Below are 24,060 nucleotides of genomic sequence, written 5' to 3'. Positions count from 1 at the left end.
GGGGCTGTGGGGCAGGGGGCGAGGACCTCTGGTTTTGGCACCAACCTCCATGTAGACCAACGTGAAGAGGAGCAGGAGACTGTAGCACAGCACAGGGCAAAACTCCCCCGAAACAATCTTGGTGGTGTTCCACGGTAAAGAGGTTCTGAATCACTGCAGGCTTCAGACGCGTGGAAGGTATTGGTAAGCGCGACATCTAGACAAAGCCTAGTTGCCTGTACACAACCAAATATTTCATTTGGCTTGTGGTTGTTTGGCTTTTACCTGGTTTCCCTGCCGAAGCAGTGGAATTACACTGAAGTAAAAAAAGAATTGGGCCAGTCGCCTGACAGCCTTTACTTTCTATTTTCAAAGTACTGCAAAGAGAGCTTAACCTGAGGCTTTGGGGCAGGAATATCCAAAAAAAACCCCAAACACTCTCAGCATCTCTATATGTTTTGGATAAGGCCAGATGGGCTCATCCAAAGATGCTTCCTGCTTGTGTAATGTTTGGGGAAGCTCTGTGTGCTTAAAAGCTTCGGGTGACTTGGAAATTGGACCCACAGTCAACCCACAATGTTTCTGCGAAGGAGGTCCAAGTGTGAGCGAGGATTTGACACAGATGTGTCAATTTTCTGCTTTAAAAAAGGTGTCAGTTTGCAAGTAAATTTGCCCTGTCAGTGGTGTTTTGGAGGGCCATTACCTACTTATTTTCAGAAATTATTTAGCCGATTGGCTGGCCAGCTTTCCTTTTCCCAGGCTGTTTGAGAGCATGTAAGAGCTGAGCTACTTGGCTACAAGAGATTTTCTTCTCTGAAATTGGCAGCTGCTCATTCCGGAAGAGAATCAGCATATTTGGCCACTGATTGCAAAGGAAAAGGGAAAACCATTATTTTTCCATTTCACTTATTTAACTATCCAGTGGGAGACATTGACTGTATTTGGGTGACCCTCATTACTAAGGCATTGCTAAGGCTTCCCTCCTCTGCCCTTTGCTTAAAAGTAGAAAATAAAAATATTCAGTTCTCAAAAATGCATATATTCTCCTTGGCTGGATTAGGAGTTAGCCGGTGCCAAGTATCTAATTGTATCAGGCCTTACACAGCAGTATATTCAACGTCACGGCTTCATGAGTCAGGATTTTCTGTCTGAAAAGGATCACGTCAAGAAGCCCGGGACAAAAATTCCCTATAGCCCAGCAACAGAGCTTGCTGTGTAAGAAGCTCTGTTAGGAAAGAGAGTTAGATGTGAAAGTCAGATATTTCTGCCTGGGCATCCTTCCACGTTGGACAAAGGAAGTACTCAGTAATGGTCAATGAGGCTTCTCATGACTCAAGTGCTTTGATAATTGCTCCTGGAGCACAGTGTGTGAAACTCCGCAAACCTGCAACGCGACCGGCCACGCCGGTGGAAACGCGAAGGGTGGGTTTGCTGATGTCAGGATGCCTTTGTAGTCACTCCACGAGCGCCTTGCCGCTTGGGTTTCTCCAGCTGAGGAAACCGTGTTGGACCGAAGCATCGTGGCTGTTGTTCAGACTTGCTGTGATCTCACAGTAGCACACCGAGAGCTCCTTGTTGTTACGTCACAAGGGCTTTGCTTGTGTCACCGTCAGCCCCACGTGCATCACCGTGGCAGGAAATGCTGCCCATGGGCAGACTTGGATTTTTCAGTGTCTTGCAATTGGTATTTCCTCCGCTTTTTGCCAGTAATTCCATTAATCCATCAGTGCTTATTTCATCCGCAGATCACAAGTTCTTTGCAAAGGAGGTTGATCATCTTTATTCCCGCTGTAAAGAGGGATAAGCTTAAATTTAAACTGGTCACACAGTTTAACTGGTCACACAAAAAATTTAAATTTAAATTTAAATTTAAATTTAAATTTAAATTTAAATTTAAACTGGTCACACAAAAACACACACCTCCTGAGGTCACACAACTCTGCTAGGAGTGATGTGGCGGAGATCTCAGTTCTTCAAGGTGCAGTCATCAGATGCTTATCTGGAGTTTCTGGTGTTGCATAGACTTCGGTTAAGAATTTCCTTTGTTAACCTGGAATATTACTAGAGAGTCTGGTGAAGCAGGGCTTTGGGAAATGAAGTTTTTGCTAAATTCAGCTCTTTGCTGGATGCCTGTGGTCTGCACCTTAGTTGTGTGTTCTGGTGACATTTTATATTTGAGGGAGGCATCTAAGAGAGGTCCCTATAGAGGGCTGTTTTGCTGAAGCTGAAACCCTTTCTGATGGTGTATTCACCCTAATTTGAGGTGTTTGAGGGGCCTAGCTGAAGGCCAACGGCCCTAAACTCCGTATTTGGTCAATGAAGAGAGATCAGCTCTTCCCCAGGATGATTCAGAGCAGAGATGGACTCTTCTTCTGAATCACTCCAAAGGAAGTCTTTCATCTCTCTTTCTCTCTTACCTGTAGAGGGACGTTTCCCCCCCAGGGCTGGTCTTTGAATGAGCTGGTGTGAATACCCATCCATGTCATGCTGGTCTTTTGGATTAGCAAAGCCAGCGGACTTGCTCCTGTGCCCCTGTACGGGCCGATGAGAAGTCATGCACGGGCAGATTATTTTGTGTCTATGCACCGAGGAGGCTTTGCACCTTCCCGTGGAGCATCTGGTGTGAGTTTCTACCAGAGGCAGAGACTGGCTGGATGGGCTTTAGGTCTGATCCGGCCATTCCTGTCTTCCTTTGATCTAAAATAAGCTTTAGCCATCACTTACTGGTGCAGCAAGGACGAGAATTTTGCTGACTTCAGTATTTCTGCAGCCTTTTGAGAAACAAAGAGTCACTTTCTTCGGGTTTGGTGATCCCGGAGATTAGACCTGATCCCCATAAATCCTGTAGTGTATACAGCATTCCCGGGAGGTGTGTGCGGGCCACCCCGCGCCTGCCCGTCCCCGCGCGAGCACAGCCTGCCTTGGGCAGCCTCATCGGGTGGATGCGAGGCTGGGGAGAGGTGGGCAAGAAGACGGTTTGGCATATGACAGCAGAGCAAAGAAGGAATGGATACGTATGGGAATCGTTCAGGGGTCTGAGCTTTGGGTCGTCTTCAGGTGGTTTTGGTGACTATCTCCCACTCCTCAGAGACTTGGTTTTTCTGCTGAAAAAACTGACTCAGCGGAGAATTTGTGGGAGGACGCTCCCATGAGGCGCTTTGGGAGCTGCGCTGCACTTGGGGGAACGGAGCCTTATCTACCGGCATTTTCTGAAGAAGACGGCAGGGAAAGGAGGGTGATAAAGTTCCCCCGGGTCCGGCCTTCTGCTTCCAGGACGCGGCGAGGGCCGCGCTGACCTACTTAAGCCGAGGAAGGAGGGAAAAACGTTCTTCATTCTTGGGGGCCCACCTGCTCTTCTGCTGCTGTTCCCGCAGCCAAGGAACATACCTTTGCTGAGGAAATGCATGAACAGGCAGCTCTTTGCAAGGAACTAAACCCATCTGCGTGGGCCGGGAGGAAGAGGGAGGCCAGCCACAACAGCTGCCCCTCTGGTAGGCAGGAGGTTACAAAGAAGCCTTGATGCCTTCTGAGTAAGAGCAAATTCTTAAGCAAAGCGAGGGTGCGCATTCCCCTTCGCTGGGAGCAAGGCAAGTCTGTTCTTGGTGGGGAGTTCCTTCTCGGAGACTCATCTGGGGAAGAAGGGGAATATGGAAATCACTGGGCTGTGTGGGACGGTGGGGCCGCAGCCCGCTCCATTGATGGGGCAGAGCGGGTCCGGCCCTGCGGCAGGCAGCGGTGGAGTGGCTTCCCTGGTATGTCGGGAGCGAGGTGGCTCTGCGCCCTTGGGCTTTCGGGCTAGACGTTTTACCCAGGGACATAAATGCACAAACAGCTTTGCAGAGAGGGAGGAGGACCTCGGATTTCCCCTCGCCTGGGTGCCCAAGCTGCTTTGCTCCCCAGTGCTCTCCCTTCTAGAGTCGAAGAGGAGAAGCTGCCTTGCTCTTCCTATTCTCCTTCCGTCACGGCATGCTGCCGGGAGGGAGCCATCCTCATGGACCCGGGCGCTTGGCTGTGTCCCTGTGCGGAGGGTGGGCAGCACCAAACAGCCTCCTCCGCTCTTTTCCCCAAAAGCAACCACAGTCCAGGGCTAAGAGAGGTGCCCAGGCTCCAGGGAATGGCAGGGTTTCACACGGTGCCTCGCTCCTGCCCTGCTCCTCAGGGTTGCCGCTTGCTCGACGTTGATGTGCTTCGTGCTTAGACCAAAACCCTAGGCTCCAGACCAGGCTCGGGGCCTGGAAGTTAACCGTGCCAGCACCAGCTCGTGAGCAGGTCTGGATGTCTCCCAGCACATTGCATTGAGGGCCGCAGGCTGACCCCACGGGGCTGCGCTTGCATCTGGCATCCACATGTCCCGGCGTGCGCTGGGGCTCTGCTAGGTCACCACCGGTCCGTGTTTCGGGCCGGGATGGAGCATCCACCGCCTGCCCGCGTGCGGTGGCCCATCCCTCCCCGCCAGCTGCCCGTGGCACCCCGAGGAAGCGCCTTCGCAATTCGGAGCAGCGGAAGTGGCTGCCAGCACGCTGAACCGCTCCTGGCAGCCGCGCGGGCCACCGCCAGCCCGGGGCGGCCGCATTTCCTTCCCCTCCAGCTCCCAGGAAGGGAAGCCGCAGCGCCTTTGCCCTCCGACACTGCCCCAGCAATCAGCAAAAAGCCTTCGGGTGCTGCAGGGGCACCCCGGCTGCCTCGCTGCCTGTTCGACCAGCCCCGAAGGATCTTTGCAGAACTTGCCCCAAAAGGGGTGAGCAGCAGGGTCAGGAGAGCGAGGGGATTTTGGCGATAAAAGCGAGACGGATCCGGCGAGCCGGCCGGGTGCGCGTGGGGCCGGGGGAGGGCTGGGTGGGGAGCGTTATTACCTCGGGTTATTTTTTGGAGGAGCTTGGATATTTCTAGGGAACTGCCCTGCCTGTGTTTTCTGCCCAGCTGGCTCCCTCCTCCCCTGTGGTTATGAAAAGATGTTTTTCAGCCAAAAATGACTTGGTCCCCCAGCCCCTCTCTGCGAGCCTTGTGACACTGCCTTTAGCGGAGGCAAAGTGGTGATCGGTGCTCGGTGCTTTCCCACAATAGGCTGGACACTGCTGTAAGGAAGCCAAAAAAACCTTCCGGCTCCAGAAGGGATTTAGACCAGCAAACCCATTCTGCTGCCTGAATTCAACCCCTCGCCCTGGACGTCTCCAACGTGCTCTTGCCTCCGTCCGCCCTCAACCAAACCGGTTGCATATCCCGGCCAGGAGGTTGAGGTTGGGAGAAAGTCCCTGGAATTGGGGACCGACGCTTGGAGATGCTGCGGTGAGCGGCTCCTCCGCAGGAGCGAGCTGCCTGCTCCGCATCCCCGTCCTGCCTCTTCCTGGGGCTCTTCAACCGGCAGCAAACCCAGCACATCCCCAGCCCGGCCGTAGGAAAAACTCCCCTAGACGTCTCTCGCTGTGGTCGAAGCCCAGGGTTTCTTGTCCCACCCTCCGCTGACAGATAACGGATCGCTCTGCCCTGCTCCGCCTCAGCCCCTGCAACTCCCACCCCACATTTCCAGGCTAAGCGAGCGCTGGGCTTTTCCATCCTCTCTGGCAGGCTGTGTTTCCCGTGCCGGCTGGGTCAGGGCTTTCTTGAAGCGTTCAAATCATCCCGCGAGCTGGCGGCTGGGGGAAGAGGGGTTCCCGTGCCCTGCCGGCTGCTGCCGCCGTCGCTGCCAGATCACGCTCATCCCTGCTTTGAAACCTGCCTGCACCAGCCCTGCTTCCCACCGCTCTCCCATCCGCCGGCACCATTTCAGTGGTCCCCATCCAGCTCAGCCCCTAAACCGGCGCCAACACCTTGCCGTCCCCACGGCTTTGCCGGTAACCGAACCTGCGCCAGCAGTTACCTCCGGCTGGATGCCGCCGGCCACGTGCCCGCTGGGACAACGGCAGCAGCCCTCCTCCCGGTTCGCTCCGGGTGTTTGCCGCACAGCGCTCGTGTGCAGGCAGCTGGAAGAAATCAGAGGAGCTGGTTAGAGAAAATCTGGGCAGAGGCAAGGGAAAAAAAGTCCTGGGACCTGGCAAGTTCCTACACAAGTTTCCATGAGAAATCCAACGTGGCCATCACCGGCCCGCGTCTGTGCTGGAGCCCTCCCAGGCCTCTCCCAGGGTCAGCGGCGCTGCCAATGCCCACCCAACGTTCGGCCGAATCCCGGCCAAGCCTGGTCCCATGCCCGCGGCTCCGGCGGCTCCGCGAGCCCCTTCTTCCACTGCCACCGCCGCCGGCAGGAGGGGACGGTTCCCAGACGCCCGGGGAGCTGACTGCCTCTTGTTGCTCCCGTGACATATTTATTGCTATCAGTATAGTCTTTAATTTCCTTTGTTTCAGAATATCTGACGGTGCAATTAAGAAGGCCCGAAGGGAAGCGTGTGTGCTCGGTCATCAGCCCTGTGGTTACTGTCTGTCTGGAAGCGGCGCTGGAGCCGGGCTCGGGGAACAGCTGCCAGGCTTCCAGGCTTGTTTTCATTTTCTAAGAGGTTAGCTGAAAGCCCGATGTGAAAAGACACCCATACACACCCAGAAACCCCGCCACACACACGGAGCCACACACACACATACGGAAACACACACATAAACACAGATGTGGGCCAACACGAGGAGACATAAACAGACCCGCGCGTGAAACCAGCCCCAGGGACGCGGGACGGGACCTGCGTTGTCTTTGCTTTTAGCAGGTCACGGCGCGGCGGGACGGCGATGCCACCGGGTCGGGGTGGGAGCGAGGAGCCCGTTGCACTTTGCACCTCCGAGCCGTGAAGTGCAGCTTGTTCTGCCCCGGCTCTGGAGCGACGGGACAGGTCCCTCCCACCGCTCGTCCGAGACCTTTTGGGGGAAGAGCCCGGTCACGGTAGCTGCAAAGAGGCACAGCTGGGGCTTGTTTCCTCCGGGGCTTGGCCGCCAGGCGAGCGTGCGAGGATGCGCGCGAGGATGCACCCGGGTCGGGGCTGCGCAGCTCTTCCCGCCGGCAGCCGGAGCCAGGCTGGTCCCCTCTGCCCAGGCGCGCTGCGAGGGCTGAAGAAAGCTTTAATATTAATTGCAGCCGCGTTAGAAAGCGAGAGAGACTTTCCCTGTGCCCCCAGGGGATGGTAAAACCTGGTCCTCGAGGGGCTGCGGCTCCCGGTGCCCCGGGGACCGGTGGTACCGGGGTGATGGGCACTGGGGAGAGCCACCGCTGCCCCAGACGAGGCTGACGTGCAGCAGCACCGGTGTTTGGCAGCACCGAGGTGGGGTGACTGCAGCTTCCGAGTGGAAAGCCCCATCCGCAGCCTGGCGGGCATCTCGCCACGGACGCCGGGAGGAGATGGACTTGGCCCACCCTGCCCCACAGCCATCCCTGCCCCACAGCCACGCGCAGAGCCCGTGTGGGAAATGCCAGGCCAGGAAAAAAGTAAGCAGAAATCTTTCTAGGAGCGGACAAATGAGTCAGGCGCGTCGTTCCCGGCAGGTTCGTGCCTCGCGGCGCCCCAGCTGCGGAGGAGGAGAGTCTCCGGTGGCTGGTAAAGGCTGGCTTCATGCTGCAGCTTCCCCGCCACCGTGGGGGCTCGTTTGGGGCTTGCTCCTCTCCGGCTCCTGTCTTCACAAGACGTGTAGGAACCTCCTATCTCTGGAGCCTCAGGCCCTTAGTCAAATCCTGCACATGCTCGCCCGGTGGGATTGCACGCACACCTTGTTTTCTTAGGAAACGAGACTCAAAGAACCAGTCACTGGGGAGAGGAGAGCGTGACCTGTGCCGGGTAGCACTGTCGATGCACTTCATTTTGTTGCAAATAAATAAACACGGCGACTCCTCTGGCCCTAAAAAGTGTCCCAGATGCAGCTGAAGCCAGGGGAGATGCTTGGCATCCTTGCAGCGGGTGAGGGAGGTGCAGCCGAGCTCGGCGGGGACGTCAGGGTGTGAATCGCTGCCCTGCTGCTGCCACGGGCTGGGGGTCCCCGGCGGTGGGGTCCTGCTGGGGTTGGGTGCCACGCGGTGGAGGTGGTGAGCAGGGTGCTATAGGCGCTATAGGGTCCGGGCATCCCCCAGTTTTAGCTGGGAGCGTCTCCCTCTCTCCCCACGGTGCTGGACGTGCTCCCACTGCCTGGGGTTGGAGAGCTTGAGGAGAGCAAAGAGCAAGTGGACACTTCAGAGATGGACAGATTCGGAATTAGGCTGTTCTCTTCTGCCATCTCCCTTTAACGTTGAAAGAGATCTCTGCTTTCCATTTTCTCTCTTTGTGCGGGAATCGAGAAATTCCCACGGAGCCACACTGATGTGCAGCCTTCCCACGGAAGGCTCTCTCGTCTTCCCACGGAGCCACGCTGATGTGCAGCCAAAGACGGCACAACCCCCTTCGCTCTCCGAGGCCGGGGACCGCAAGACGTGGCAGCAGGAGCGATGCGGAGGGCTTCAGCGGCGCGTGCCCCCTCGGCCGTGCCGTGCCGCCCTGGCTCCGGGGACCGCAGGGAGCTGCCACGGCTCCCACTCAGTCCCGGGGCTGGTCCTTCCCCACCATCCCCACCGTCCTGGTGGGTCTCTCCCAGAGATGCCCGCTCCTCTGGGAGCCTGCTCGGGGCTCGGTTCCCAACCGTTCACCCCTGCCAGCCCTCTGCCTCTTCCCCAAGTGCCATCCCTTTCCTTGGGTGACATCTTCCCCTTGCGCCCTGATTTTTCCCCTCCCTGGCCAGGGGCTATGTAGGTTCAGGCCATCTGAAATGCCTTTGTTAAGCAGATGCACCTCAAATAGCTTCAGTCCCCAAGGTCCTGCCACGTTTTGGGCTCGTGGTCTGCAAGGGAGACTCAACGTCGCATGAGACCCCGAGGAGAGCAGGGATGGAAGAGCCAGGGCGTCCACTCCCTTTCCGACCCCACTGGCCGGGTGCTCCGCACGCTGCCTGTCTTATCAGGGTCTGGCTTTATCAAGGCTGCTCCATCAGTGATGAGAGCACCCAGGGCTGCGGAAGTTTCCCCGTCTTCTGTTTGAGGGCGATAGCTGAGATAGCCCCTGCCATCAGATAGCCGGGTCCAGCCCCGCGCATCGCTCGTGGCGAAAGACAAGGCAGCACGTCCCCTCCTCGACGCAGGGCGATGGAGGAGGGTCCCCTGAGCCCTGTGCAAGGCAGAGGGGGGTTCCCCAGCCAGCCCCGAATTGGGGTACGTCAAGGAGAGGCCTCTCCAGCAGCTCCGCTGGGGCTGGATTTGACCCCGCTCCAAGCTCGCTGGCCGCGAGACTGAACACTTGCTTAGCAAAGCTGCCGACAAGGGTCTCGGGGGACCGCTGGGGATGTGTCATCCAGCTCCCAAGCCAGCCCCGAGCTCCAGCGGTGTCACACAGCGAGTGGCTCCGCCGGGGGGTCCGGATCCGGCCCCCGCCCTCCCCCTGGCTCTTGCTGGCCCATGCCAAATCCCCCGCCAGGCATGGAGGCGATTCTCAGAGCCGAGTCCTGCGACAGAGGTTGCGTTCATCTCGCCTCCAGCCCATTGTCTTGTTTATTTGTTACGGTTGGTCTCCAATTAGGAGTTTGAGCCGTTTGGGGCAAGGGCTGTTTCTTCCCATGCGAACGTGCGGTTCCCGCGCCGCCAAGCTGTGATGTGGCTGGGGACCCGCAGGAGCATCTGCTATTGCAGCAACAGTGCCCGGGGACGAATGCGTTTCAGATGGGCTCAGCTCTTCTTTCCGTGCTCGGGCCGGCGGCCAGCCCGAGACGGTGAGGAAGAGCCACCGGCCGGCCCTTCGGACGTGATGTTCCCCTCCTTGGGGACCCGCTGGGAGCCGGCTTGGGGTCGGGGGCCTGCTGAGGAGATCGTTACCGGCCTAACACGTCTCCCAGATATCGAGCTCTGGGAGGACCTTCCGGAGGGGGAAAGGGCTCTGCCGCAGGCACCGGCGGGTCGGACCCCAGCCCGGGTGGACACAGGGGCAGGTGGGATGCTCCAACCGGGATCTTTCAGGGCACGGCCCAACCGCCATCCCTGCCTTTGCCGGCGGGGTCAGCCCCGGTTGGGACGCTCGTGCCGGCTCGAGCCCCGGGGACGCAGCCCAGGGCACCCCCCACCCAGCCCGCGGGGGATGCGGAGCTGACGGTGCCCCAGCACCGCACCTGCGGCCCGCGGACAGCAAGTCCGGTCTGGCCGGTGGCCCCGGGGCAGCGGCACGGACCCGTCCGGCCGGGTTGCGCACGGCGTCAGTTAGCACATGATCCGTGCCGCGGGGCCAAGGTCTGAGGTCAGTTAGTCACACCCAGGCAGCGGCACTGACTTCACTGCGGGCAGGAGCAGCTCCTCACGTACCGCGCTCCCCCAAGGCAGCGCTGACCCGCCGCTCGGGGCCGCACGCCGATGGTCAGACCGCTCCGTTATCGGGGCGCAGGCATCACTCCCATTACAACGAATGGCTCCCCGGAGCCCCCCTTGGCTCTCGCCCCCGGCCAAAATAGTTTCTCCGGTCCTAGAGCCGGAGGGAAACGGCTAACGGGGTCCTTCCAGTCCCGCCGGGGAAGCCACAGCGCCGGTTCCCCCCCCCCGGTGCGTGCAGTCCGGCTCACGGGGCTGGCCCACCTCCCCCGAGCCCCGGCTGGGTGGGATCGGCCGCTGGCTGAGGTCATCGAAAGCCCTTTCCATCTCCCCCGAGTTTGGGATGTCCGCTGAGCGCGGGGCGACGCGTCCTGGCTCCCAGGAGCGGGGGTGATGGCGTGAGCCGGGGGCCGCCTCCAGCCCCAACCCTGAAACCCCAGAGGAGGGCGAAGGATGGGGTTTGGGAATTTTAGGGTCTTGTGCACGCTTCAGCGGGAGCCACGTTTCCAGGGAAGGAAGAGTTAATCCCCCACCCGCCACTAATGAGCCTTAACTGGGAATGACCCGACACCGGGGAGAAGTGAACCCATTGTCCTCGCCTGCGTTTGACTGTCTTCCAGGGAGACTCATGAAATGCAGAACCCGGGCGTGAGTTCCCAATTTATGTCAGGAGGCTCTGATTTATTCTATTTATTTATTTTTGCCATCTGGTTGAGGAGGGACGTTGAACGCAAGCGTGAGAAATCCAGATGTGCACAGCTCCTCGCCGCTGCGCTCGCTGCGCAGGACCTCGTCCCCGCAGAACTCGACCCAACCCCCCGGCCGGCTGCCACCCCTCCAGCCCCCGGGGACAGGTCGGTGGCACCCCTGGGCACCGGCCACTTCCCTGGCGGGGCTGAGGTGTGGATGTTTGCATGCCGATGGGCTCAGCCTGGGTGTCCAGCCCTGAGCTTCCAGCATACGAGGTGTTGGCCATACGCTGGCCTGGTAGTGGTAGCCATGGGGACACCTGGGCGTCCCCAGCTGTGGGTCGCGGTGACCCCGGCAGCCATCATGGTGCCGGCATGCGCTGCGGGACCTGGCCCCGTTGCATGATGCCAGTCCCAAACGGATGGTGCTCTCCCCTCTGAGGCTGCCGCCGTGCCCTGCCCCATCCCTGTGTTTTGGAAGGGTTTGTGTTAGTTTGAGGACATCTCGTCTCACGGTGCAGGCAGGAAATGGGCCCCACAAATGCGATCCCGGGCACGCTCCAGGGCAGTGGCACAGGGACACCCAGGGTCTCTTCCCTGGTGGCAGGATGGGATGGATGATGGAAGAAAGCCACACCGTGCCCAGGGGATTGACTGCAGCATCCAGGGGTGTCCCCGGGTGCCTCCGCCGTGGGGCGGGGAAGCCGGCACCGTTTTGGGGCTCATTCACCCCCATGAAGGGACAGCGGGGCTGGGCTGGAGCTGGGCACCGCTCCCCCTGCCGTCACTGCTGGCGCGGCACGAGGCTGCCGGCGGCGTGAGGCTGCCCGCGGAAGTGCTGTTTTGGGGGCAAACCGATGCCGTGAAACCTCCCATAGGAGCTGGGGGACACGACCGGGCAGCACGACCCGGCAGGGCTGAGAAAGAGGGGTTTTGGGGGGGGACTTTTGAATTTTTGTGATGATTTTTTTGGTCGGGGCTCCTCCGAGACACGAGAGATGATCACACAGGATCTTAGCTCATCCGCTTGCTGTCTCATGCCTGGGAGGTTTGGCCGGAGGCCCGAGGGCTCCGGAGGAGGAGGAAAATTTCATCATCCTGCTCCAACGTCTCCTGTATAATCAGCCTCTTGTTAACCAATACGGCCCCATGCGAGACGCTCGTGGAGGACCGGCGCGCTGGTGGAGCCTTAGGTGGTCTTGGCCTCTGCGAAGCTTTGCTGAGCCTCTCCCAGGGCTGCCTGGGAAGTCGCTGCGATTTTATCTGGCCCCCCCCGGCACACACTTGCGCGCCTCCCTCTGCCTCTCCCCAGCCGGCTTCGGCGTTTCCCTGTACCCCCAGGCACCACCAGCGTTGCCAGCGTGTGGCTCCCTGCACCACGATCCTCCCTGCGCCGTGATGGTCCCCGCACTGTGATGGTCCCCACGCTGTGATGGTCCCCACACCATGTGATGGTCCCCACACTGTGATGGTCCCCACACCGCGATGGTCCCCACACCATGTGATGGTCCCCACACTGTGATGGTCCCCACACCACGTGATGGTCCCCCCACCATGTGATGGTCCCCGCACCACAATGCTCAATGCACCAGGGTGCTCCCACACCCTCCTGGTGCTGTTGAGCAGCCAGAGAGCGTCGATTTAAGCTTCCCCCGGGGAAAACGCCTTCACAATCAGCCATCCCGTAAGAGGTGGGAAGGGGAGAGGGAGCAAGGGGACTGGGGACGGTGACCCCCAGCCCACAGTGATGCTTGAGGGGTTTTTGGGGCGGCCCCGAGGGTGTTTCGGGGAGAAGCAGAGGTGTTTGAGCGCAAGGGAATCCAGCAAAGAGGAGCCAAATACAGTCCGTTTCTGTTGGTTTATTTAAAAAAAGGAGGAAAAGAAGTATAAAAAAATAAATATTCAAATAGAATTCTTTATATATATTACATAAATCTTATTATTAATTATTATTAATTATTATTATTAATAACATTATTAAAAGTCAGGTCAGAGCACTTGGTGCATGCTGGGCTTTCCACCGAGGCAATAAATAACCCCCACAGCCCGCTCTGGTGCCAGGAGCGAGCCAGCGCCTCCTGCCACCGGCCTGGGGCCTGTCCCCGCATCCCCGCGTCCCCGCGTCCCCGCGTCCCCGCGCCGGGGCCACATTCGGCCGTGCAAAGCCCAGCCCTCGGCTGCCAGTACATTCAGAGCCCTTCCGATGGGAAAAGCACTTTTCCGAAGGGGAGGGATGGGCCCTCTGCACCCCGCTGTGCCTGCGCGGGGAAGACGATGCTCCCCAGTGGGGCAGCCACCGGCTCTGTCCCCAGTGGGTGGCCTCGTCCGAGATGGTAGGACCCAGCCCGAGCCGCTGCGGCCGCCTCGGTACCCTCAGTTCGGCTCCTCGTGGGGGAGCCCAGCCCCAAAATCTGCAGGGGGGACGCGTTCCCACGTCCCCGTGTCCCCACGTGCCCAGGTCCCTGCCAGCCGCAGCATCCCGGCGTCCTGCATCCCAATCCTTTTTCCTGGGGAAGTGGAGGCTTTCCCATGATGTCCGTCAAGTTGCTCTCCATTGATGGAGGAGACCGGCCATGGGGGACAGAGTCCGGCCCCATCGCCAGCCCCTCGCAGCAACCGCAGCTCCCCGCACCTCGTGGGAGCACGGGGATGGCCGAGGCGCGTCCCGGGACCAGCCCGCGCCCCGGCGTCACCTCGGGGATGGGCCGCCTCGTCTCACGGGATGCCGGCCCCGGCTCTGCTCTGCCTGGGACACACCAGGCTGGAACGCTCACCCCACAAGCGGCAAATAAATTACCGGAGGGCGGATGGGGCTAGCGCGGTGTCCAGGGTAATAAATAGGAAGGCGGGAGTTCGGGAGGCAGCGGTGGGGGACAGCCGGTGGGGGGAGGCAGAGGAGCCGGGGCAGGCGCTCAGGAGGGGCTGAGATGAGGTAGGAGGATGCGGGCCGCCTGGGCGATGACCTGCACGTACTTCCTGAGCACCTGGCAGCCCTGCTGCTTCTTCTTGAAGGCGCTCTTGCCCTTGGAGCTCTCCCCGTAGCTGACGTCCACCTGGAAGATGTTGTAGTTCTTGCAGAGGAGGCAGGTGAGGTTGGAGATGAGGCCCCGGGTGGTCTTGGTGGTGTTGTGGAGCCGGTCGAGAAGCTCCTTGGCCGTGGGGTTGAGCTCCTCCTGGTCGCGCGTGATGTTCCCCAGCGAGGCGTTGAGGAAGGCGAAGAGCTTGTACATGGCTACCATGACCTCCTTCCTCTCGCTCGTCCGGTTGACGCGGAAAGCGGGGAAGAAGATGCCGCCAGGGTTGCAGAGTTTGTCGCTCTCACTGCTGAACGGCTCTCCCTGGCACTTCAGCTGGGAGGAGAGGCGAGCGTCAGCCCCATGTCCCCTGTCCCCCACCACGGCCGCCTTCTGCCGCTGTCCCTGCAGCGTCCCCAGCCCTCCCCCTTCCTGCGCTTGACGGAGCGAAGAGCCCCGGGGGTCCCCGTGGGGACCAGCCGTCCCCGGGCACCACTTACGTAGAGGCTGAAGAGGTCCTGGGCGGTGGCGTTGAGCAGCGCGACCTGCCTGCGGGTCTGCTCCTGGACGTTGGAGCGGCACAAGCCGTGACCGGGGCAGCCGGGACCGGTCACCAGCAGCGCCCGGCCGGCCACCGGCCGCCGCTGCAGCAGGAGCAGGGCCACGAAGGGCATGACGCCTGTGCGGGGAGAGAGGCGGCCATCACGGTGGGGACCGAGCCGGCGGTGGTCCACGGGGGTGGCTGATGGCCCGGGCAGGTCACGGCGCAGAGCATCCCCCCGATGGCCCCGGCCCCAGGCACCCCGGGGAGGGCGTCCAGCCGGGGCGCGGACCCGTCCCGCTCGGGCGGGGGTCTGGCTCGGCCGGCGGCCCCCAGGCCCCCCCTGCCGCCCCGGCCGTGCCGAGGCTCCCGGCCCCGCTCCCGGCCCCCTCACCTGCCCCCCGGCAGGCGCTCCCCCGCCTCCCTTCCCGCTGGGGTGCCCCGCGGCATTCCCACATTTCGCAACCGGCCCGGTGACGACCTGTCGGGTTTAATCAAATATGCAAAGCGCTTTCCCCTCCGTTATCCCCGGCCGGGCGCTGCGGGAGCGAGGCCCCACCCCGGCCCCGGCTGACTCAGCGGGGGCGCCCGCAAGGAAACCCGCCTTTGGCATCCCCGCTCCCGCCCGCCGCCGGCCCCACCGCCTGCCTCAGTTTCCCTGTCTGCGAAGTGGGCGCAGCGCCGAGGAGCCCCGGGGAGAGACGCTGCAGCTGCCGGAGGCGCCGGCCAGGAAATCCCTGGACGCGGAACAAGGAGACCCTTGAGCCGCCAGCAGCTGGGTGGCCCCAGCGTCCCCCTCCTGCCGGCAGGGTGAGAGCGGGGTGCTCCGACCCCCCCCCCCCCCCCCGTCCCTGGGGACCCCCCAGACCAGCAATCCCTGCTCGGGGAGGCCAAACGACCTCCAGAGCCCTGCCACCGCGCTCCGCACCCTCGGGGCAGGGTACCCCAGGGTACCCCAGCAGGGTGGGGGCCCCGTGCGATGCCGCAGGGGTGCTGCCAGGCAAAGTCCCCAGGCCGTGACAAGCGCCGAAGCTGCCCGCACTTGTCAGCGCCTCCGCCGTGCCACCGGTGCCGGGTAATCCAAGCCTCGCTTTATTTACCCTGCCCAGGTGAGAAAGAACTTACCTGGGCGTGTTGCGATCCCTGGCCCGCTGCCGGCCCCCTCCTGCGCGGGACGGGGGGGACCCTTCCTCCCCACGCTCCCGGGGCCCATGGGACACGGATGCTCTGACCCCCCGCAAGCCCCTCTCGCGGCGTTCCCCCCGGCCGCTGCCTTCTGCCCATTTCACAGCTGGGCAGAATGAGGCTCAGCACCCACGTGTGCCAGGGGCTGGGTGGGTGGGGGTCCCGGGTGGGTGCTGCCCCATGGGACCCCTTAGCACTGCTGCTGGGGTGGCGGCCGCTCCCTCCAACCCCCCCTCCTGCACTTGGCAGCCTCCCCATCCCTCCAGCGCTCCCGAAGCAGCGGCAGCTCGCAGCATCGAGAGACCCAGAAGGAGGAAAAGCGGGGGGCGGGGGGGGGGGGGGAATATTAAGAAAAGCCAAAAAAAAAAAAAATCCCCCCCTTGCTTTTTTTTGTTTTGGAAGCATTTCCAGTTATATAAGTGTCCAGATGTTGGCTGCACCGTGCCAGCACCGCGCTTCGCTCCCCGCTGCCAATTCCCAGAGATGCTCATCTCAGGGGAACGCGGCACTGCGTGAGCCCTCGCTCCGGCTCCGGCGGCGAACCGGGACCCGCCTGTGCCCGAGCATCACCGGGAAAAGCAGGGGGGGGAGGAAAAAAGCGGGGAGAAGGGGAAATAATTTCCCCAAAGTTGATTTTTTTTTTTTTTTACCTGCCGGCATGAACTTCATTGTGAGCCGCGTCCTGGGAGCAACTTAATAGAGATTGGTGTTGGCAGAGGAAGTTTTCAGAAATTCATGTTCATACTGGGGGACTTCTCGGGGTTTATATACCGGTCCGGCAGCCAGCCTGTGTTGTAAGAAAGGAGAGGAGGGGGGGACGCGGGGGGAGCAGCACCACTATCGTTACTTCTATTGAAACTGGAAATCAGGAAGTTGAGGGCTTTGGAAATCCTGAATGATTCTTAGAAATAAACTTCTGATAATGTTGATGTCACCGGGATTGTGGGTTTTGTGTTTTTTCACGCAGAGGGTCGGGGAGGTGCTGGGGAAGTGGGTGGGAAGGCGGGGGGGAAATGTGCATTACAGCCCCCAAGGGAGGCGAGCGGCAGCACGTGGGGTCGGGGGCGTCGCGGGGGGCGGTGGGTGCCGGCGGAGGCGTCGAGGCGCGATGGCGAGCGCAGGGTGCCGGCACTCCCGGAGCCGCAAGCACTTTCACCCCCGGGTCCCCCTCCCCGGGCCCGGGCTTCCCTGCTGGCTGCCGGAGCAGTCAATAAAATAAGGTGGTGGTGGTGGGGGAAATACGATTTGGGTTTTTTGGGGGGGGTTTGGAAGGAGAAAAGGTGTGGGGAGGCAGTGGCGGGGTGCCCCGAGGGGTGCGGGACCCCCGGGCAGGGTGGGATGGATGCGGTGGCATCGGTGTCCCCCAGCCCCGCCAGCGGCTCGTCCCTTTGGGCAAAAATATTGCAAGTAAAGGGTGGGTTTTCTCTGGGAAAAAGGACAAACCCACCCTGCGGGAGAGGCTGGACCGGCCCCCCGGGTTAACCCTTCCACCCGCGGGGCTGTCCCCCTGCCCGGCGCAGGCAGGGCGCAGGCAGGGCGCAGGCAGGAGGGTGCTGGGCTGGTTGGCGAGGTGCTAAAATCAGTGTGGGAGCAAACACCTGAGGGGGGTTCAGCCCCTCGTGGGGGGTCCCATGGGTCGGGGATGCTGCGGGGCTGTTGCTCCCCGATTTAGGTGAAAAACAGGTTAAAGGGATTTTTGTTTTTCTTGTATATATTTTTTTCTCAGCAGGGGCACGGCCGTGCTGAAACTTTTAATCAGGTTTAGCAAGTTTGTGCCCTGGTTGTGCTGGCAGCGTGAACCTGCTGGGGTGACAGTCGAGGAACGGTGACGCAAGAGCCGCCACAACCCCGGCCGTCTCCCGCGGCAGGGGGTGACACGTCCAGGGGGGGACACGAGGACCCCCCTGTGCTGGGAGGGGGGTCGGTCATGTAGCTGCCACCTGCCTCAGTTTCCCCATGGGTGACCCTGGGGACCAGCCAGGTTCCCGAGCGCAGGCACTGGCAGTGACGCCTTGGCAGCCAAAGCCCATTTCAGCCCAGTCTGGCCTCACTGGGACACCAGGCAGCAAGGGGGAACGGGGCTGGGGAGCGAGGGGGTGACGAAAGCCGGGGAGGATGAGCCCCATCTCGCCCCCCGCAGCCTCCCGCCTGGTTTTATTGGGGTGCAGTGAGCGGCGCATCATGTATCAGTGGCTATCTGATGGTCTGATGGCACCTAATTAGCTGAGGAATTGGTGGGGTTTAATTAATAGCACCGGGGCACGTCGCTGGGAGGGGGTTGCGTGCGGGGACTGCTGTGGGGTTTCTGCCCTTTCCCTGAATTTCCCCGCAGCGGCTCAGCCCAGGGCTCCCGGGGCCAGGCCAGTGTCCCGGAGCGGGGCAGGACTTTGGGGGTTCATTAATAATGGATTTTCTAGGGGGATAGAAAGGGGGGTTCCCCTCTGCAGAGGAAGATGCTCCAACAGGAAAACCCGAATCCCTGGTCCGGGCAGGCTGGATGGGGGAGATTTCCCAATGATGCCCAAGAAAAAAAAAAAATTAAAAAAAAAAAAATCCCCTTTCCCAAGCACTTGGGTAGTGGGAATGGCCCCGCACGGGTCCTGCGTGGGTGCCCCGTGGGGGTGGGCAGCAGGAAAGGTGTGATGCAGGAGCGTGGTGAGAGGGTGGCGCGGGTGGGGGTCCCGGCGGGTCCCCAGGAGGGGGCACACGGTGGGTCCCCATTGCAGGGGCGTCCGCGGAGGGGGGACCCGGGGCGCGGGGCTGGGGGCAGGTTGGGCAGGAGGCAGCGGCCCTGCCCGGCCGAACGCGGCTGCCCGCTGTCCCCGCTGTCCCCGCTGTCCCCGCTGTCCCCACCAGCCCCACCACCGGCCCGGCCAGGGACGTGGGGACGAGCCCCGGGCGTCCCAAGGCCGCCGCCGCTGCGCGGCTGCTCCGCTCCCCCCCGCCCCGCCCCACCCCAGCGCTCTCTCCCCGCCCCGTCCCCTCCCAGAGCCCCCTCCTGCCCCATCCCTGTCCCCATGCTGCCCCCTGCTGCCCCAGCCCAGAACTGGCCACTCCCCATCCCATAATTGCCCCCCACCCAGAACTGCCCCAGCCCAGAACTGCCCCTCCTGCCCCAGCCCCATCCCGTAATTGCCCCCCCTGCCCCATCCCATCCCAGAGTCCCCTCTGGGTCCCCTCTGGGTCCTCGCCCCTGCTGTCCCCGCGCCGGGGGGCACCGAGGCTTCAGCCGCCCCCGCAGCCCCGGGGTCCCGCAGGTTCGGGGCCGGGGCCGGGGGTGCTGAGGAGGGGGCGCAGGGCCGGTGCCCCCGCCGCGGGGAAGCCCGGGGTTGAATAACGGCGGGGACCGAATTCCTCCTGGACTCGCCGCGGTTCCCTGCCCGTTTCCCTCCCCGGCCTCCCCCGGTCCCGGTGCCCCACGGGTGTCACCCCACGGGTGTCACCCCACAGGCAGGCACCCTGCTGCTTTCCATCCCGGGTGGCCGTGGCAGGGTGAGCGGCGTCCTTGGGGACCGTGGCCAAGGGACAACCCCGCCGTGGGGGTGGCTTTTCCCGGGGGGGAGCATGGGGTGGGCAGTGGGGTCCCCCTGGGTGGCCCTGCAAGGAGGGACCCTGCGGGGACACTGGGGACATGGGGGCTGCCAGCATCCCTCCGGTGACACTCAGCCTGGGCTTCAGCCCCTGTTTGGGGGTCCCCTCACCCCTCCACACCAGTCCCGGGGGGTCACGTACCTGCTCCCTCCCCTCCGCAGCCCATGCAAGCTGCCTCCTCTTCGGAGCCGGGCGGGCAGCTTGGCGGGGGACGGCAGCCGGCGGGCGGTGGCACAGTCACGGTCACCCACGGCTCGGCAAGCCGGCCCAGGCTGCTTCATGGTGACATCGTCCCCACCCCGAGTGTCCCCAAATGGCAGCGGGTGCCAGCGCGGCAGTGGCCGTCCCGGCGGAGATGCTCCTTGCGACTGACTCAGGCGGCGGTGCCGGCGGTGGTGCTGGGCAGCGCGGCGGGCACCAGCACACGGTGGGGAACGAGTGACTCCGCGGTGCCACATGACTGGGTCTTAGGATTTTTGACTCAGCAGGACTGGTGGCAGCGGGGTGGCCTGGTCCCCGCGGTGGCCCTGGCCAGGCGGCAGGGACATGGCGCTCTGGCTTGGCTGTGACGATGGCCCGGCCCGTGCCGGCAGCTGTGCTGGGTCTCTTGCCACACAGCGCTGTGTGACATGTGGCACACGGTGCCATGCGGCGTTGTGCCACACCGTGGCATGGCACATGCCTGGCGGTGCCAGGCCATGCCATGGGACTCTACGCCTTGCCACGTCACGTGCTGTGCGCCACGCTGTGCCGTGTGCTCCACCATGCCGTGCCATGTGCCACGCCGTGATGTGCCACGTCCTGTGCCGTGCCACGTTCCACATCCCATCGTGTGCCGTGCGCCATGTGCCACTGTGCTGTGCCACATCCTGTGCCACGCCATGTGCCGCACCGTGCCGTGACACCTCCCACGCCGTGCCGTGACACATCCCACGCCGTGCCACGCCACGTGCCACACCAGGCCAGGCCCCGTCCCACCCCATGCTGCCATCCCACGCCGTGCCATGTGCCCTGGCGAGGACAACGGGCACAGCCCGGCCACCGGCATACAGCCCCTCTCTGCCCACAGACACCCGGGCACAGGGACACAGGGACACAACCGCTCAGCGGCCCACGGGCCGAGGTCGACGCTTTATTTCCTTCTGCTGTTATACAAAAATACGGGGGTGCCACGAGCCCATGGTGGGCGCCGCCCTTCTCACAGTACCAAAAAATATCGATATTCATAAATAAAACTTTGTTACATTCATAGTTTAACATGATACAAAAAAAGTTATCATAAAAATAGATATTTATATATTAAAAACATGTCCTTAAATATTTCTTCCCACTGCAGGGACGTATTAAATTAACCCCAAGATTCAATAAATACGATAACCACACAAATATTAATGTATAAATTAGTGGGGAGGGAGTGGGTGCTGCCACCCACCGTCACAGTGTGGTGGCCGGAGCCGAGCCCCTGCCCAGCACAGGCAGGGCTGCGGTGGCACGGCCCGAGGGGCTCGGGGACGCGGGGGACACTGAGGGTCCGGGGACCCTGAGCGCAGAGGGACGAGCATGGGGTCCCTGAGGACACAGGGGTGCTGAGAGCACGGGGACACCAAGAGCATCAGGTCACCAAGCGCGCAAGGGTGAGCACAGGGACACTGCACGGGGACAAGTGCAGGGACACCGAGCACACGGGGACACCGAGAGCACAGGGACGAGCTGAGGGCTTGGGGACACTGAGCGTGCAGGGACAAGGACAGGTATGAGCACAGGGACATTGAGCTTGTGGGGACAGTGAGCTTGGAGGGACAGCAAGCACAGAGGGACACCGAGTTTGCAGGGACATTGAGTATGCAGGGACACCAAGCTCACAGGGACGCCACGCTCACGGGGACACCACGCTCATGGGGACACCACGCTCACGGGGACACCACGCTCATGGGGACACCACGCTCATGGGGACACCATGCTCGCGGGGACGCCACGCTCAGAGGGACACTGAGCTCACAGGGTTCCGCTCCCAGATGCTCCCTGGCCTCAGCAAACCCAGCACAGGGCGGGCAGGGACGGGCAGGCGGGAGATGACAACGCCGGTGACACTCGCCGGTGCTGGCAGCGCTCTCCGTGGGCCGGGGCCGCACCCTGCTGGCAGCGCGGCGGGTGCTGGGCGAGCGGCTCTTAGTCAGGTTGGGTCACCGGACCCATTGAATCACTGGAAAATACGGCAGGGCTCGGCGACAAGGGACGGCTGCATCCCGCAGCGCTGGGTGCCCGGGGGACACCCGAGCGCACGGCTCCCCGCGGCACCGGGGCTGCCGAAACGTGGGGCAGGATGCGGGGGAGCTGCCGGGAGCGGAGCGGGGCCGTCCTGCAGCCGAGCGGTGGCGCGGGGACAGCTTGGTCCCCACAGCAGGCCGACGCGATGGGAGCCGCTTCGAGCGCGCTTGCGTCCTCGCCCGTGCGAGCTCAGAGCGTCTCCGCGGCGCGTCCCGGCCGGCCGGAGGGTCCCCGTCCCAGCGATGGGGATGGGGTGGGATGAGATGGGGATGGGGACGACTCCGGTGACGGCGGGGCTGTGCTAGGAGCGCGCGGGCGGCCGCGAGCCCCGGCGCGATCTCCGCTTCTCCCGGCGGCTCCTGGCCTCCAGCTGGGTGCTGAGCTTGGCCATGAAGCGGGCGTAGCTCCAGAGGATCCGGCACCCCTCCAGCTTCTGCCGGAAGACCTTGGTGGGTGCCGTGGGGCCGGGGGGGGCCCAGCGGCCGGGGGGGAGGCTGGGGGCCGGGAAGAGCCCCTCCAGGTTGCTGAGGAGCCCTCGCACCTTCAGGTGGGTGCTGGCCAAGCGGCGAAGGATTTCGGCGCCGGGGGGGTTGAGGTCGCGCTGGTGCCGGGTGATGTCCTGCAGCACCTGGGCCATGCGGGCCATGGTCCCCCGCAGCCCCCGCAGCCCCCCGGGCCCCATCACCGGTCCCCGCAGCCACTCAGGCGGGCGGTTGGTGCGGCAGAGGTGGTTGATGGCCAGGCGCTGGTCCTCCTCCTGCGCGGGCATGGGGGGGAAAGGTCAGGGACGTGAGACAGGAGCAGCGGGGGCACCCCCCCGCCAGCCCCGTGCCCTCCCGCGGAGGGGACAGGAGCGACCCCTCGCCCCGGGGAAGGGGACTCACGTAGAAGGCGAAAAGCTCCTGCGCGTCCTCGGCCATGTGCCTCACCAGCGCTTGGATCTGCTGCAGGGTGGGGGGCTGCAGGGGCCGCCCTCCCTGGCCCGGCACGGCCCAGAGGATGAAGAGCCCTTTGGTGACAGCTGGGGAGGAAGAGGAGGGAGGTAGGGGACGTTGAGGCATCGCTGGGTGCAGGGAGGCAGCCCCTCTCCGTGCTGGAAAGGCTCAGGCTCGCCGGCCCCCCGTGCCACGGTGACAGCTGCCGCAGGAAGGGCACGGCCCCGTGCGCCCATCGCCCTGGCGTCAGGCCCGGGGGCGAGAACAGCGTGTCCCCCTGCGCCAAAGTCCCCAGCCCCGCCGCAGGGACGAGCCAGCCCCTGTGCCGAAAGCCTGCTGGGGACCTGGCGGGGAGGAGGAGGAGGATGAGGATGATGAAGGTGCCATCGAGCAGGCAGGGAGCGCAGCCCAGCCGCGGCGGTTGCCCCAGCAGCTCCCCCTGTCAGCGCAGGCCACCGCAAAGGGGGGGACAGCGGTGACACTCCTGGATCCGGCCCCTCGGCTCCGGCCGGATGCCGCCCCAGCCCCGCTATCACCCGCAGCGGTGCCAGCGGTGACTTCGGACGCGGCGCTGGACGGGCACGCAGCGTCCGGCCCTGCCACGCCGGGGGGGCACCGAAGGGCTTGGAGGGGTGCAGGGTCCGTGCCAGCGAGCTGACCCCTGACCCTCTGCCAGCAGTCCCCAAGCTGGCCCCAAAGCACGTCCCCTCCTGCCCACCCCCTCCCAGCATGTCTTCTCCCCCCCGGGACGAAGGGAACCCCCACCGGGTGCCCGTCCCTGCTGCTCCCTGTCCCACGTGCCATGGGGGGGCAACGTCCCCGTCCCCTGCCGGCACCCTTGGGAGGTGACACCGCCACGGCACAGGGAGGGACAGCCTCGGCGACACCATCTGCCGCAGCACGCCGACGTAACCCCCGCGCGGGCCCTGCCGCCGCGCTCCCCCCCGCGGCTCCCGGCCAGCTCGGCACAGCCAGCGCGCGAGCGAGAGGGCAGTTGCGGGACGCCGGCAGACACCTACCTGCCAGCACGCCCAGGGGCCGCCCGTCGCACCGCATGGCCGGGGCAGGGTGTTTCTGCGCGGGGCTGCCGGGCGCGCGAGCAACTTCCTTACTGCTCGGCGATGGGGAAGCTCGCCTTTTAAAGTGCACCCATTCGCCCCCACCTCCGAAGGAGGCACCCGGACCCAACGGAAAGCCAGCAAGAAGTGAAGCCATGCCCCGGGGGCCAATGAGCGGGGTGAGCCGCCCCGGCGGGAGGAAATGATGCCGGCCGGCCGACGGGGTTGTTCTTCGATTCAGTTCCTCGAGGGAGTCCCGGCAGGTCCAGCCCGGGGAGCCCGCGGTCCCGCTGCTTGTCCTGGACCCGGCCGTGCCGGCGCCACCGGGCCCCCTGCGACCTGGCTTCCTGGGAAAGGGCCGCTTTGAGTCACCCCGGTTTCACCTGTCAGCGCCCGGTGGGCTGGCCGAACCGAAAACGGCCTCGGCCGTCCTGAAACCCAAGCGCAAAAGAGGGCAGCGGCAGTGGCAACAGCAGGGCCGGCACCCAGGGACGGGGACGTCGGCCATGTTGGGGCAC

The 24,060-nt window shown here is 63.0% G+C and overlaps 3 protein-coding genes across 5 annotated transcripts; 1 reads left to right on the top strand and 2 right to left on the bottom strand.

The window, feature by feature from the left end:
• Positions 1-1,905: 1,905 nt before the first annotated feature.
• LOC142416360 (uncharacterized) lies at positions 1,906-6,464 on the top strand. Its single transcript, XM_075515849.1, has 3 exons — positions 1,906-2,601; positions 5,545-6,290; positions 6,403-6,464. The coding sequence occupies exons 1-3, from the start codon at positions 2,534-2,536 to the stop codon at positions 6,462-6,464; spliced, it is 876 nt and encodes a 291-aa protein (XP_075371964.1). The 5' UTR covers positions 1,906-2,533.
• Positions 6,465-12,793: 6,329 nt separating this feature from the next.
• On the bottom strand, positions 12,794-16,629 carry LIF (LIF interleukin 6 family cytokine). Of its 3 annotated transcripts, none has more exons than XM_075516078.1 (3): positions 15,631-16,629; positions 14,465-14,643; positions 12,794-14,300 (listed from the first exon to the last, which is right to left on the bottom strand). In XM_075516078.1, exons 1-3 carry the CDS (start codon positions 15,716-15,718, stop codon positions 13,863-13,865), a joined length of 705 nt encoding a protein of 234 aa, XP_075372193.1. In that variant the 5' UTR covers positions 15,719-16,629; the 3' UTR covers positions 12,794-13,862. The 3 variants fall into 3 exon arrangements, with proteins under 3 accessions (XP_075372193.1, XP_075372195.1, XP_075372196.1); XM_075516080.1 differs by having other exon boundaries at positions 14,900-16,627; XM_075516081.1 differs by having other exon boundaries at positions 16,341-16,620.
• Positions 16,630-20,412: 3,783 nt separating this feature from the next.
• On the bottom strand, positions 20,413-23,140 carry OSM (oncostatin M). The gene is made up of 2 exons (XM_075516137.1): positions 22,434-23,140; positions 20,413-22,306 (listed from the first exon to the last, which is right to left on the bottom strand). The coding sequence occupies exons 1-2, from the start codon at positions 22,608-22,610 to the stop codon at positions 21,851-21,853; spliced, it is 633 nt and encodes a 210-aa protein (XP_075372252.1). The 5' UTR covers positions 22,611-23,140; the 3' UTR covers positions 20,413-21,850.
• Positions 23,141-24,060: the final 920 nt, after the last annotated feature.

The sequence above is a fragment of the Mycteria americana genome, chromosome 13, assembly GCF_035582795.1.
Source record: "Mycteria americana isolate JAX WOST 10 ecotype Jacksonville Zoo and Gardens chromosome 13, USCA_MyAme_1.0, whole genome shotgun sequence".
Taxonomy (NCBI): Eukaryota; Metazoa; Chordata; class Aves; order Ciconiiformes; family Ciconiidae; genus Mycteria; species Mycteria americana.
The sequence above is the reverse complement of the archived record's forward strand: the minus strand, read 5'-3'. Positions and strand labels throughout refer to the sequence as shown.

Excerpts from the sequence above, each read along its gene's own strand:
- LOC142416360 (XM_075515849.1), top strand. The coding sequence starts at position 2,534 with ATGCACGGGCAGATTATTTTGTGTCTATGCACCGAGGAGGCTTTGCAC. Across the intron at positions 2,602-5,544 it reads CTTCCCGTGGAGCATCTGGT|GCTGTGTTTCCCGTGCCGGC; the intron begins GTGAGTTTCTAC and ends CCTCTCTGGCAG. Across the intron at positions 6,291-6,402 it reads TGACATATTTATTGCTATCA|CGGCGCTGGAGCCGGGCTCG; the intron begins GTATAGTCTTTA and ends TCTGTCTGGAAG.
- LIF (XM_075516078.1), bottom strand. The coding sequence starts at position 15,718 with ATGGGCCCCGGGAGCGTGGGGAGGAAGGGTCCCCCCCGTCCCGCGCAG. Across the intron at positions 14,644-15,630 it reads AGGGATCGCAACACGCCCAG|GCGTCATGCCCTTCGTGGCC; the intron begins GTAAGTTCTTTC and ends CTCCCCGCACAG. Across the intron at positions 14,301-14,464 it reads AGGACCTCTTCAGCCTCTAC|CTGAAGTGCCAGGGAGAGCC; the intron begins GTAAGTGGTGCC and ends CTCTCCTCCCAG.
- OSM (XM_075516137.1), bottom strand. The coding sequence starts at position 22,610 with ATGCCTCAACGTCCCCTACCTCCCTCCTCTTCCTCCCCAGCTGTCACC. Across the intron at positions 22,307-22,433 it reads AGGAGCTTTTCGCCTTCTAC|GAGGAGGACCAGCGCCTGGC; the intron begins GTGAGTCCCCTT and ends ATGCCCGCGCAG.